This window comes from Mauremys reevesii, linkage group 1 (genome assembly GCF_016161935.1).
Source record: "Mauremys reevesii isolate NIE-2019 linkage group 1, ASM1616193v1, whole genome shotgun sequence".
Taxonomy (NCBI): Eukaryota; Metazoa; Chordata; order Testudines; family Geoemydidae; genus Mauremys; species Mauremys reevesii.
In genome coordinates, this window is record NC_052623.1 from 105,540,403 (window position 1) to 105,553,946 (window position 13,544).

The following is a 13,544-nucleotide window of genomic DNA, read 5'->3' on the forward strand; positions in this document are numbered from 1 at the left end:
CCCTAATCCAGCAAATCCCTAAAGTTTAAAGCTTGGAACCCTGAGGTTCTCCTCTGTTGGATGTCAGCATGACAGTCAACGTTTGGATTTGCCCCATTACAGGAACCAGTTTGAGCTAGGAATTTGAAACTGTCCCCAAAACTGAATTTGGATTTTTGGTTTGGACCCATCTCTAATAAAAGCAATTTTCAGAAGTTACTGTAACAATGGTTATAGCCAAATATGCAGATTCTTTAGTAGTTTCACTACCTTCTTTCCTGACTGCATATGTAGTTCCATGAGCCTCAATTTTTCAAGTGCATGAAACATTTCTAAAGCTGAGGTTCGAGTTCTCACAGGCAACGTTAGAATTAGAAAGGAGGAATATTTATATTTTTCTGTTCCCAAACTAAAAGAAACAGATGCTTTAGAGTTTGAGTGGGATGTTGTTAGAAGTTGTCGGAACAATTTATATGGATGTATGATCAACAGAGTTTAGCACAAATAAAATAGAATTACTATACTCACAACCTATTCTTTGACATTTTTCAATAAAAAAAATCAGAATACAGAAGTTATAAAAAGATTGTGCTCTTATAGAAAATAATTACTTGCAAGTATCAAAACTCAATCAGACTATAACACAGAATATAAACTCTAGGTAGAGTTGACTGGATTGGCAACCTTTTAATAGACCAATGTTCTACCGAGCAATGATCCAAGTGCAGGACAAAGGCTTGATTATTTGTTCTAAAATCAGCAGAAAATGGGAACCCTGGAGAAGATGCACACTCAGCACTAGAAGTAGGGAGTACATCAGATTTTGCTGCAGTGACCTCTATGCCCGTTTAGGAGCAGCATTATAGAGGTCCCAATAGATCAGCTCACTGTTGTCCTCCTCAAATGGCATGGCTGCCTCAGTGCAGGGTCTTTTTTCTCATTTCATCTATGTTCTTAAGTGGCACCTATCACTGTGGTTTCTGAACATCCTCCAGTTAGAAAACTCAGCCAGGAGACTAACATCTTCATCTATCTACTGGGGTTTCTCTCTGTTCTGGCTGAGATTTTCAAAGGAGCCTAAGGGAGTTAATAGCCCTAAATCCTTTATGTTCCTCTGAAAAATCTGTCTTATTTCCTACCTCCAACGGCAAAATTATAGCTAGTTGGGAATTTATTGACTAAGATTTATTTCATTAAAATCAAGACTACTCTCAGAAAGGGGTCAGTTTTAACAACTCTCCCAATTCAAACATTGTTAAAAAAAAGTTTCAAATTGTCAATAACATTTTTTAAATTAAAAGTTGTTTTTGTTTGAAATTTAATTTACAATAAATAAAGAGATGCTTCATTTCAATTTCAGATTGTTTTTATTATTTTTTTTTATTTTTGATTATTATTTTTTTTAATTATTTTTATTATTGGTTCCCAACATTTGAGACTGACTTTTCATTCCTATTTGGGATGGAAAAAAATGTGAAATCTCAAACTCTCATGGGATGAGAAAACCCTGTATTTACTGTGTTGGGAAGGCAAGATTGAAGAAATGCAATTTGCAGTTGCAACACAATGGGGTGAAGTATGTGGACGTTTTTAGTTCCTGAGGGAGATTGTTCCAGATGGGCATTAGTCTATGAGAAAACTTGTGCAGCATACAGGGCTATCTTAAATTTGTGGTAGACATGGGTGGCACATGAACTGCTGGCAGGGGAATGCCAGCCCCCAGCCCCGCCCCTTCCTCCCGAGGCCTTGTCCCTTCCACACCCTCCCCACCACCAGAACCCAGAGCCCCTTCTCCCCCAATGTGGCTGCCAGCCCCCGCCCCAGGCTAGCACCCTCAGCCCTGGAGTGCCAGGAGTGTTTATCATTTCCTACAAGCATAAACTCTCTCATAGGATATAACTTCTGCCACCTCCCCTTCGTTCACATGTTGATCTCAATCAGACACTAGGATAATTTGGGGACCATGGTGTTAATATAGGTTGTAAACTATACATCAACTCATGTCATCTATATATCTTGGCATTTGAAGCTCACACATTCTCACCATTTCTCCTAGCAGCTAAATGCATATACTACAGAGGTAGGTGACAATAAAAAGTGTATACATCATAGAACCAGGGAAAAGAGTTTGATCTTTGCCATTCTCCACAAGGGAAGAGCTTGGTGACAGAGGTGCAATTTATCATGGCTACCCTCTGGATGCAGTAGGAGAGAGTCAAATCTTGTCAGAGCATTTCCTTGGACCCCAACCACCGCAGGCAGGATAGCAAAAGCCTGTAATTAGCAGAATGGAGCTGGCCAACTTTTTTTGTATTAAACAAGTTAATAAAATTAAAAGGGGCTTTTCATGAAAAGCTAACATTTTAGCTTAAAATTTTGTTCCAGTGAAATGTGGTTTTTCACTCAAAAATGGAAACAGTTTTTTCATTGTTTTGGGGGTTATTTCAGTTAAAAATAGATTGATTTAAAAATTTAAGATTTCAAGAGGTGAGGTTTTTTCCCTGGTTTTGGTCTCAGTATTTTGTTGAAGAAAACCAAAATATTTGAGCTAGAAATTTGGACAAAAAATTAAAAGTATTTTTTTAATATCCCACAATTTTTTTTTACAAGCCAGGAAAATAAGAATGGACATTAGGGGCTGGATCTTTTAAGATATTTAGGTGCCTAGTAGGATTTACAAAAGTAGCTAGGGCCTTAAAACTCTCTGATTTCAACAGGAGCTAGGCACCTTGATACTTCTGAAATCCCATTAGGCACTTAAATACTCTTAAAAATCTGCCCCTAATCCCTTATCCATTGGTAGCAAGTAATCATTTATTCGCTGCCCCTATGATTTTTCTGTTCAGTATTCTGGCCTGAAACCAGACTGCAAAGGCTCTGGGATATTAGCTGTGTGTAGATATGTTGTACATTTTGTTAGTTTCTTGATTAAACTGGCTCATGAACAGGAGATTAGATACTGGACAGTAGCTAACCATATTTATAACATTCAGGGAAGGTTTCCACAGAGAACATCAAAATGCCTTAAAATGTGAAGATAGGTTCCTTTTCCAATGAAGTGTTATCAGTCTGAGCCAGAAGAGTTCCAATTACTCATAGTTTATCTTTACCAATCACAAAGGGTGGAAGTCTGATTTTCAGGTGGTGAGTCATGTTTTCCTAGGTGTGTCCAACAATTTCTGGCATATGAACTGGTTGCATCTGAGGAAAGCAGGTGGCCTGGTTTTCGGTCTGTTCATGGAACTCAATACCATGCATCTGACTGCAAATTATCTTCTTAATGAGGAACACAGGGTTTGGCTGTGGACTGCAGGCTGGTGATGGAATTCACCACACTGAATTCCTCTTCTGAGTGTCCTGGGAATAAAGTGATAAATGAGGGGATGGGAGAAAGGATTCTTAGGCCTTAGTCACCCTGAGGAGACAGTGTAAGTATTTTAATTCATGTGTCTTTGACCTTAGAGAAAGAAAATTTAAAACAACCAACATTAATAAAAAAATATTTGTCACAAATGTAACATTGAAGGAAATGACATATACTGCCCTAAAAGGAGACCTGGGATTGAATCTCACTTCTAGTCTCTTGCTCGGGCTATCAATTCAAAAGTACCCAATGACCTTCCTTATCTTCAGCAACAATGATTTTTTTAAGCATCATTGTTGAGAAAGTCTTTAAACTGAGATATGAACAGTTCTGGATTTAGCAAACAAGAATGTAGTGTAACACCAATAGCTGGGCCTCAAGTGTCTGTGAATAGAGAATGACATGCACTCATGAATCTTGGCTTCAGATAAACGTATTTCAGATATGCGTGTGGGAGTTATGTGGGACAGTAACAAAAGCCAGCTGACTAATAATCCTCCTATTCTGTATTTCACAAGGGATGAATCTGAAAAAAAAATAAATAAAACATTCCCAGATAAATAACTTAATTAAGACAAAGAGGCTAAGAATATATTGTCTTTAAAAGAATACCAATAGCAGAATTTTATTCTCAAAAAGCAAATGTTGCCTTTTATTAAGAAACATTGCCAGAGGAGCCACTCACTTTGGGTCAAATTCTGATACCTTTACTCCCAAAAGATTCCGTTAAAATCAATAGGACTAGATCAGGGATTGGCAACCTCTGGCACGCAGCTCGCCAGGGTAAGCACCCTGGTGGGCCAGGCCAGTTTGTTTACCTGCCGCGTTGGCAGGTTTGGCGGACCACAGCTCCCACTGGCCGCGGTTCGCCATCCCAGGCCAATGTGGGCGGCGGGAAGCACCGTGGGCCAAGGGATGTGCTGGCCGCAGCTTCCCACCACCCCCATCGGCCTGGGACAGTGAACCGCGGCCAATGGGAGCCGCGATTGGCTGAACCTGCCGACGCGGCAGATAAACAAACTGGCCCGGCCCGCCATGGTGCTTACCCTGGCGAGCCGCGTGCCAGAGGTTTTCGACCCCTGGACTAGATGGTCCCATACTTCATAGTTCTGCGCTTATTGCACACAACAACATGGGCTTCTTGCATTCCTCCATTCCCCCCACAAATTTCCTGTGTGTCACCCTACCATCTCCCTCTATTTCAGGGTCCTTGCAACTCCCCCAATCAACCCGTGCCAGAAGTTCTATATACACCCCTATTCCCTCTTCTTCCTAACCAGAGCTCCCTATTCTCCCCCACCACATGGCAGGGGATCTGTGTGCAGTCCCTTTGTCCCATGCCCCCATTTCCCATACCAGGATCCCCCCAATCTCTTCTTTTACCAGGATTCTGTGTGCCCCATTCCCCCATATCTATATCTGAGTCCCCCATACCCACCCATTGCCCCTATTCCCTCTCTTCTTACTCATTCCTGCATTATTATTTGTCTAGGAGATATATCATTCAGGGTGTCAACATACTAAACTCTATAGCGAAGATGAGCTGGGATATTGTTATGCTGAAAGGCTTTAATGTAGTGTAAACTGAACTTCACTGCACAGTAAAATTTGATATTATTGAAAGAAACATAGACACCAAGGAAATGGATTAACTATGGCCATTGTAATAAAATCAACCGAGTTAAGGATTTGTACAATTTTTAAAAAGCTGGTTGATAGGATTGCCGGGTGTCCAGTTTTCGACCACAACACCCTGGTGGCTTAAGTCAGCACCGCTGACCGGGCCACTAAAAGTACGGTTGGCGGTGCAGTGGGGCTGGCAGGTTCCCTGCCTGCCCTGGCTCCGTGCAGCTCCTGGAAGCGGTGGCATGTTTGGCTCCTAGGTGGCAAGGTGCAAGGGCAGCCACAGGGGCTCTGCGTGCTACCACAGCCCTAAGCGCCAGCTCCGCAGCTCCCATTGGCCAGGAACAATGGCCAATGGGAGCTGTGGGGCAGCACCTGCGGGTGCGGGCAGTGCACAGAGCCCCCTGGCTGCCTCTCTGCCTAGGAACCGGAGCGGGGGACATGCTGCCACTTCCAGAAGTTGCGTGGAGCCAGGGCAGGCAAGGAGCCTGCCTTAGCCCTGCTGTGCCGCAGACCAGGAGCCACCAGGTAAGTGTCACCTGGCCGGAGCCTGCACCCTGAATCTCCTTCCACACCCCAACCCCCTGCCCCAGCCCAGAGCCCCCTCCTGCATCCCAAACCCCTCATCCCCAGCCCCACTCCGGGGCCCTCACCCCCTTCCGCACCCCACCGCCCTGCCACAGCCCGGTGAAAGGGAGTGAGGTTGCGGGAGAGCACAGCGACGGAGGGAGGGGGATGGAGTTAGTGGGGGTGGGGCCTCAGATAAGCGGTGGGGTAGGATGGGGCCTTGGGGAAGGGATGGGGCAGAGGGCAGGGCAAGGGTGTTCAGTTTTGTGCGATTAGAAAGTTGGCAACCCTACTGGTTGAGGCCATCAAACAACAACTCTACTCCTGAAGAATAGCTGAGGGGATCATATCAATACTTCAAAATTAAAAACTATTTTCACTTTTGAATGCAAGCCAAGGAGGGGTCTGACTCAAAAAAGTGCAATACCGCACCTTCTATTCTTTTGGATACAGTACTTTTTTTTGGGTTTGGTTCGTCACCTGACATGCACAAAAGCATCATGTTCCAGATCTCTGAGGACCTGGATGATCGCAAGGAGTTGATGATCCGTTCATTTTGGAAGAAAATGATAGAACACAAAATGAGAAACTAAGGTTCTATAGCGTGACAGAGAAAATAACATTATATGTAAAAGGAACTCTTCAGTACTGTAGATCAGAGGTCGTCAACCTTTCAGAAGTGGTGTGCCGAGTCTTCATTTATTCACTCTACTTTAAGGTTTCACGTGCCAGTAATACATGTTAACATTTTTAGGTCTCTTTCTATAAGTCTATAATAAATAACTAAACTATTGTTGTATGTAAAGTAAATAAGGTTTTTAAAATGTTTAAGAAGATTCATTTAAAATTAAATTAAAATGCAGAGCCCCCCAGACTAGTGGCCAGGACAGGGCAGTGTGAGTGTCACTGAAAATCAGCTCGTGTACCGCCTTCGGCATGTGTGCCATAGGTTACCTACCCCTGCTGTAGATGCTTCCAACAGTGAAAAAGGATTTCTCCAATTAATACAGTTAATGCACTGCTCTGAAAGGCAGAAGCAAGATCAGGGATCAGCAACCTCTGGCACGCGGCTCGCCAGGGTAAGCACCCTGGCCGGCTGGGCCAGTTTGTTTACCTGCCACATCCACAGGTTCGGCTGATGCGGCTCCTACTGGCTGCGGTTCACCTCTCCAGGCCAATGGGGGCTGTGGGAAGCTGCAGCCAGCACATCCCTCGCCTGTGCCACTTCCTGCAGCCCCCATTTGGCTTGGAGCGGTGAACCGCGGCCAGTGGGAGCCGCGATCGGCCAAACCTGCAGACACAGCAGGTAAACAAACTGGCCTGGCTGGCTAAGGTGCTTACCCTGGCAAGCCGCGTGCCAGAGGTTGCCAACCCCTGGTCTATTCCTTTTTAAATAGTTCCTACCAGGCTGCTAGGGTTTTTGCTGCCATTGCACACGGAGCAGATGTTTTCAGAGAACTATCCCCGATCACCCCGAGATCTCTTTCTTGAGTGGTCTCGGCAACTATAGATCCCATTGTTACGTGTATATTGTTGGGACTGTGTTTTCCAATGTGCCTTACTTTGCATTTATCAACACTGAATTTCATCTGCCACTTTGTTGCTTTGGACTTAGCTACCTGTGTGCAGGGGTTGTGCACTGTGCACGGAGAGCGGCACCGAGGCCTGGTGCCACTGGGCACAAGGCAGGGGGGCCGGCACCAGCTGTGCTCTGCACGCACCGTTTCGGGACATGTCCCTGGCGGTGGCTCCAGCGGGCGCGGGCTGGTCAGGATTGTGCCGGCTCCAGCGGCCGCATCTTTGCCCAGCCCAGCGCCTGCGCTTCGGGCCCCTCCCCAGCTCTGTGACGGTAACTGAGCGGCCCGGAACAGGCCCGTGGAGCCTTCCCCCTGCAGAGCCGTTAAAGGGGCCGCACGGGGAGGAAGCTGTGATATTGACCAGCGGGTCGGCGGCCGGGGTGGGATAGAGACGGAAATAGGTGCCTGTTTCTTTAAGACTGGCCGATTCGGCGCAGGTTTCCTTACGGGACCAAACGGGACGCGTGTTCCGGCGCGTGAAGGTCCGTGTCCTGTTGTCTTATTGGATGGTTAGACGCATTCGCCCCCGAGCTCCGGCGCGCGCGTAAGTGCGTTTCGCCGTCCTATTGGCTGGTGTAGCCTATGCGCCGTGGCGCTCTAGAAGGCGCGGGCCTGCCGCCCGACCATTGGCTGGGTGGACGCATGCGCCTTCCCGCCCCTCGGCCGCTTTCTGCCCGTCCCTTGGTGCGTCCCAGGCGCCGCTGCCGGGGGCTGGGCAGCCCCGTCGCGCTGTCCCTGGGCATCATGGCGGCCGCCGCGGAGGAGCCGTTCCCCTTCCACGGGCTCCTGCCCAAGAAAGAGACCGGCGCCGCCTCCTTCCTGGGCCGCTACCCGGAGTACGACGGGCGCGGGGTGCTGCTGGCCGTGCTGGACACCGGCGTGGATCCCGGCGCGCCCGGCATGCAGGTACCCGCGGCGGCAACTGGGCCTGGGCCGGGGCCGGGGAAGCAGCGGGCCGGGTCCGTCCCCCCATCCGGGGGCCGCGCAGGGGGCGGGCTGGTCGGGCTGAGCGGCTCCCGGGCGGGGCGTTGTACCGCGCCGGGCGGAGCAGGAGGAGGAAGGGCAGGAAGTTGGGGCAGCGGGAGGGCGAGCGGCGTGAGGCGGCGCAGCACTTGCCGGACCCCGGGGTTGGTGGCTCGGGCGGGCTGGAGGGGCCGGGGTGAGAGACACGCGGGGGGGAAACAGGTGCCGGCTGACGGGGGCCGCGGCCTCTCTGACACCAGAGCGGGTGTGGTGGCACTTACGCGGCAGACGTGCGACCCATCCCCCGAGAGAGCCCGGTCTGAGCCCGTGGCGATGCTTGCTGGGGTTTTGCTGAGGTGCTATATGGGCGCTCAGGAGAGCTGCTTATCCTGGAGTTTTGTAGTGCGGCGCACACTGCGGTGTCCAGCACGGCCAGCAGCACCTCTGATTTCCACTTTCCTCCCGCTCCTGTTTACCCAAAATGAGACCACTGAATTTTTCACTAGTTGATCTGACAATATCGTTCTGTTCTTCACGTTTAATTCTCTATTGGCAGCCCTTCTTCATTGCACCGAGTTCAAACTTCTTGTCTTTTCCTTGAGGGCGCTATGTAGCAGTGCCTGCCTCCCTGACCTGTCTCATCATGATGCCTCCCACTCTTGCTGCTGATGCTAGTTTTGATGTCCTGTTAGTCTGATGCTCCCACGACCATCTGTGTTCCCCGCCCCCATCCCACCCCTATGTATGGAATACGTTACCTGTTCTTATCCACCAAGTCACCACCCTCATTCAGATTCCTCATTAGTACACACTTCTACCATGAATTGTTTTTTATTATTGAGCACATGAAAAAAACCATTAATTGAGACCTCAAGATGTACAAATGCTTAAATTGGGTAACTCCATAAACTTGTTCCCCACCTCATTTTCTGCATATTGTTTGTTACCTTTGCTTGGCTTGTAATGTTTCAAGTTAGTTGAAAGACATAGTCTCTGCTCCAAAGAGCTTGCAATTTGTTTTGTAAAGTGACTTGAACACTTTCAGGTGCTGTAAAATAACCAAGGGTTTAATTGTCACAACATAAATGTATTGCTTTTTCCAAAGTAATTATATTTGGCAAGAACAATTAGTTTCTACTTATTTACTGTGTAATAAAATGCCTGATGGATTGACAAGAACCTAGCCAGCCACGGTGGTTGTTTTTTTAAACATATAACGCCCCATATAACACCACAACCCTCATTTATAGACTCTCAATACAGTCTGGTTCTCACAGTTGATGCCAATACACCTCTGCTCCCATTTCCTGCAGGACCTTCCTGAAGGGGGGAGAAATTTGAATAATGAATTTAGGTTTAAATATAAAATGAACAACACTATAAGTGTGTTTTTATAAACTCTTCAGGGTCACCGCTGATAGGTTATTTTATTTGAATTTTATCAAACTGCTGTAGGCAAAGCACAGAATATCAAATAATAAAATTGTATTTTTGTTTTCTCTTATAAATCCAAAATGGCATAGAAATCTTTGTCGTCATGCAGCAAAATTATTTATAACTTAATTAAAATAATGTAGACCAAATTTGGGGAACTTCATTTTACATGCGTGAATTCCCAAACATTATCATCTCAATATAAATTTCATAATGCAGTATTTAAAATATAATTGCAGTCCATTTTAAAAAAAAGTCAGTTACCACTGAGTCTTATAATTCAGACTCACTGAGATTGCTTTCAGAATTAAAATACTTCATTTAAAAACTAGTTCTCAAGCCCCAGGTGTTGCCTTGTAGTTTCTAACCTTTATTTGTCCTGATGCCTTCAAAGAAAATGCTCAGTTGATTCCAGCGGAAGAAGGCGTAGTAGGTAATACTTGAGATGTTACTTGAGCATGAAAGTAGCATGAATCCTCTAGCTGGGTCATGGGCAGTGGGGCTTGAACCCAGGACCTCTGGATTTGAAACTCTGAGTCTTTGCTGCTTGAGCTGAAAGACCCAGATCTATTAGCTCAAAAATTCTACTTTCTCATAAATACTGTCATTTCTCAACTAGAGGTCAGAGCGCCACACTGTAAGGGTACACATTCCTCCTGGCAGGTGAAGCTCTCCCTAAGTGCCACAAGACTATTGCTACTCAAATTCCTGTATTGGCCATCTGTTGCAACGTAACTCCCTTTTGTGGAGGAAATAAGCATGGCTTATATTCTCATCCTTGTTTTCTTCTAGAATGCTTTTTTGCAATTTCATCCGTGAATAGCCTTTACATTTTTAGTATTCACTGGAAAACTTGACTTGGCTTCCAGTTGATTTGCTATAGGTGGAAATCTATTTCCAGCATAAACCTCTTCTACCTATTCAAGAGCAACTGTTGGTTCTTCTATTGTAAGTGTAAACTTGTACCTATAAGGATCATTCACAAATGCTAGAAAATGGTGCTGTTAAAGCCTAGTCACAACTCTTGGAACACATTTTTGCCATTATGTAATAGAAGTTCAGTAAACATTTTTATAATCTTCCACACTTCAGCAGTTGAACATGAATTCCTCTGTACAGAATCAATGTCATTGCTATTAGCTTCAGTATTTGGAGAAATTCTTTAGCACACCTCTTCAAAATGTTTTATCTTCTGTCAGACAAGAGTCAATATCCTGTCTATTCTCTTCATAGATTTTCATTAACCTGGGACACTCTGAAACATAAATTTTTATGCAATCGGCATAAATATTCAACCATACTCTTTTGAGGCATGATATATGCATGACCATGTTTGTTTGGCAGCTGCAAAGGGACTGTGAATTAATTTAAGTCCCAGATCCAGATCCTTCAACTGGATTCATAGTGAGGAACCCTATACCCGTTCGGAGTACTATTGAAGTCAAAGGGTATCCACCACAAGCTTCACATTGCAGGATTGTGGGTATAGATATTGTATTCTTGCCTTAAAATTTTTAGGGATCAACTTTAGAATGTGTGCGGAACAGCCATATGTGACTACATTATTTTTCTTGCTAAGCCCTGACAATCTTACCCATATTAGTTGTATTGTCTGTAGGAGAATGGTGGGTTGCTTTCCTACCATTCTTCAGATGGTGAAGTGCCATAGTATCAGAAGGAAGAGTAACATGGACTAATGTTTTCCTGTGTGTTTTATATAATGTGAGGGCATCTGTGCACAAGTGACTTTACACTTATCTTTCTTTTTCTGCTTCCTGCAGTCCCCTGACACCATAGATTGCCAGCTCTTACTCTGAGATTTTCCAGGGTATGCTATACTGGCAATGTCACAGCTGCCATAGAACATAGCTGGCATATAGATTGAGCCTGTAAGGGTCAGTTTAAGCAAAGGTGTGGTTTTAATGCAATGTACAGTTTTGCGAAACTTTTTTTTTCCCATTCTTATAACTTTGGGCAAAAAGACAAACTTGCTAAACTCAGTTTGTCAAGTGACCATCATACTTTGTAGATCAATTCCAGCTGGATTCTGTAGCAGCTGTGGCATCTTTCTTTCGTTTCAGGCTTGCCCCTTCTCTTGAGGTCTTCTACTATCTCCTTATTTTCCTTTCTTTCTCCTTAACAGCAAGCTAGGCAAGAACTCTCCTTATTGAGGAGGGCTGGATGTGGTGACTTTCTAAGTCTAATGATACTGCTTTTTCATTTAAGCTTGAGATGAATTCTAAGTTAAGATACGCTCTTCCCAACCAGTGACTCATCCCACCCACCTGAAAAAAATACCCTCCTTCCATAGTATTTGTATAGCAATACAGGTGTTAGCACTTTATGAAAGAGTTGTTGTTCCAACGAACTTAGTTTAAGATAACTGAAGACAGCATGGTGGTACTCCCAATTTCTTCTGGAATCAGTGGAAGAAACCCAAGCTGGGTATTGAACTGTGTGCTGCCATTAAGCAACCAGTCTAACCCACTTCCTCACTGCTTTGTTTCTGCTCCCTCTTTCTCATTCCTGCCCTTTCTCTGTATATGTTTTCCAGGATCACACCTATGTAGACACTGCACTGCATTACTTACGTTGTCTTTCATAGCCTCCAGGAGGTGTCCTGCAATGCCTCACCTTGACCGCTCTGGTCACTGTTTTGAGCTCTGCTGCCCAGTGACCAGGTACGCAGATATACGCCCCTCTCCTCTAAATCTTGTGAACTTTTCAAATTCCATTTCCTGTCTGCTCGGCATGGAGAGCTCACCTAGTGACTGCCCAGGTGACTGTGCCAGATACATGTTGCAGATGCGCTCCTTCCTGGAGTATGCAAGAGGTGGGGGATCTCCGGGGTCTGTGAGAGAAGAGGGTGTGCAGGAACAGCTCCGATTGAGCCATATAAATGTTGATATCTACAAGCAGATCGCCTGGGGCATGGAAGAGAAGGTCCATGAGAGAGACGCTGCGTGAAAGCCAAGAAGCTGCAGCAGGCATACCAGAAGGCAAGGTGGGCAACAGTTGCTCTAGTTCAGAGCTGCATACGTGCCATTTTTATGAAGAGCTGCATGCCATCCTCAGCAGAGACCCCACCACTACCCCCGTGGATACTTTGGGAGAGCAGGAGTCACAGGCTTCCGCTATGAAGTGACGAAGAGGAGGAGTAGTATGGGGAACAGGTGACTGGGGAATCCAGTGGCACAGCAAGCCAAGACCTGTTTTTGATTCCTGGACAGTCGAGCCAGTACCTACAGTCCAGCATGGGTGAGCCTAATGCACGGGGAAGGAATCTCTGGTAAATATGGAGTTTGCGTTGATATTGCAGGGACACTTCTATTCATTTACTCTTTTTTACTTATGCTAGAGGAGGTAGTGAAACAACCAGTAGAGGTAGAGTTGCTATCTGCTTCTCATTTCCCTGTACAGTTAGGCAGAGGGGACCCTGCAGATCAGGGATGCACCGGGATGTCCTGTGAATCCTCTATAGAGATCTCAAGGAAACTTCCCTGAAGGTAGTTTGCAGTGCTCTGCCAAAAGTTTCTGGTGAGGGCTGCCTTACTACTTCTTCTGTGGTTGGACACTTTCCCATGCCACTCAGCAATTACTTCAGTAAGCTCCATTGCAGCATACAGGCTAGCAGCGTGCAGACCCAGTGTGCAGCCAAATGCCTGCAGGAGCCTATTCCCTTTCAGCTTCCATTACTATCAGGAGTGAAATATCAGCTAAAATCATCACCACCTCTGGAAAACGGTGCCTGCATTCAATTCAGTTGTCCTATATGTGTATAGTCATGACCGTGAGCTATCCCCTTCTTATTGTCCCAACTCACCCCCAGACCCTATTCACCATGGCCGAGACTGCCACTGTGCTCTATGAATCTCAAGGATAAGTGAGAATGTCGTGCTTGCAACTTGTGCGGATCAAGGGGAATGAGTTCAGTACACCAAGTTTCCATTTATCTTGTGAACACACAATAGTGCCTCTATGCACTGAGAGTATCTTTTGCAGATGGACCCTCGAGGGTCTCTCCGTCCACACCAGTG

General features: G+C 45.9%; 1 protein-coding gene and 1 long non-coding RNA gene across 6 annotated transcripts in view; one reads left to right on the forward strand and one right to left on the reverse strand.

The window, feature by feature from the left end:
* Nucleotides 1-2,688: 2,688 nt before the first annotated feature.
* LOC120407701 lies at nucleotides 2,689-7,618 on the reverse strand. 4 transcript variants are annotated; one of them, XR_005600199.1, is made up of 3 exons: nucleotides 7,558-7,618; nucleotides 5,966-6,054; nucleotides 2,689-3,336 (listed from the first exon to the last, which is right to left on the reverse strand). It is a non-coding gene; the product is annotated as an uncharacterized LOC120407701 (long non-coding RNA). The 4 variants fall into 4 exon arrangements; XR_005600197.1 differs by lacking the exon at nucleotides 7,558-7,618 and adding an exon at nucleotides 7,255-7,525; XR_005600198.1 differs by lacking the exon at nucleotides 7,558-7,618 and adding an exon at nucleotides 7,153-7,263.
* Nucleotides 7,619-7,719: 101 nt separating this feature from the next.
* Nucleotides 7,720-13,544, forward strand: part of TPP2 (tripeptidyl peptidase 2) — a 69,055-nt gene continuing 63,230 nt past the window's right edge. For both annotated transcript variants that reach the window (XM_039543582.1, XM_039543592.1), the window contains exon 1: nucleotides 7,720-8,016. In XM_039543582.1, coding sequence (XP_039399516.1) covers nucleotides 7,753-8,016 — 264 coding nt within the window. In that variant the 5' untranslated portion in view covers nucleotides 7,720-7,752. The remainder of the gene's footprint in view (nucleotides 8,017-13,544) is intronic.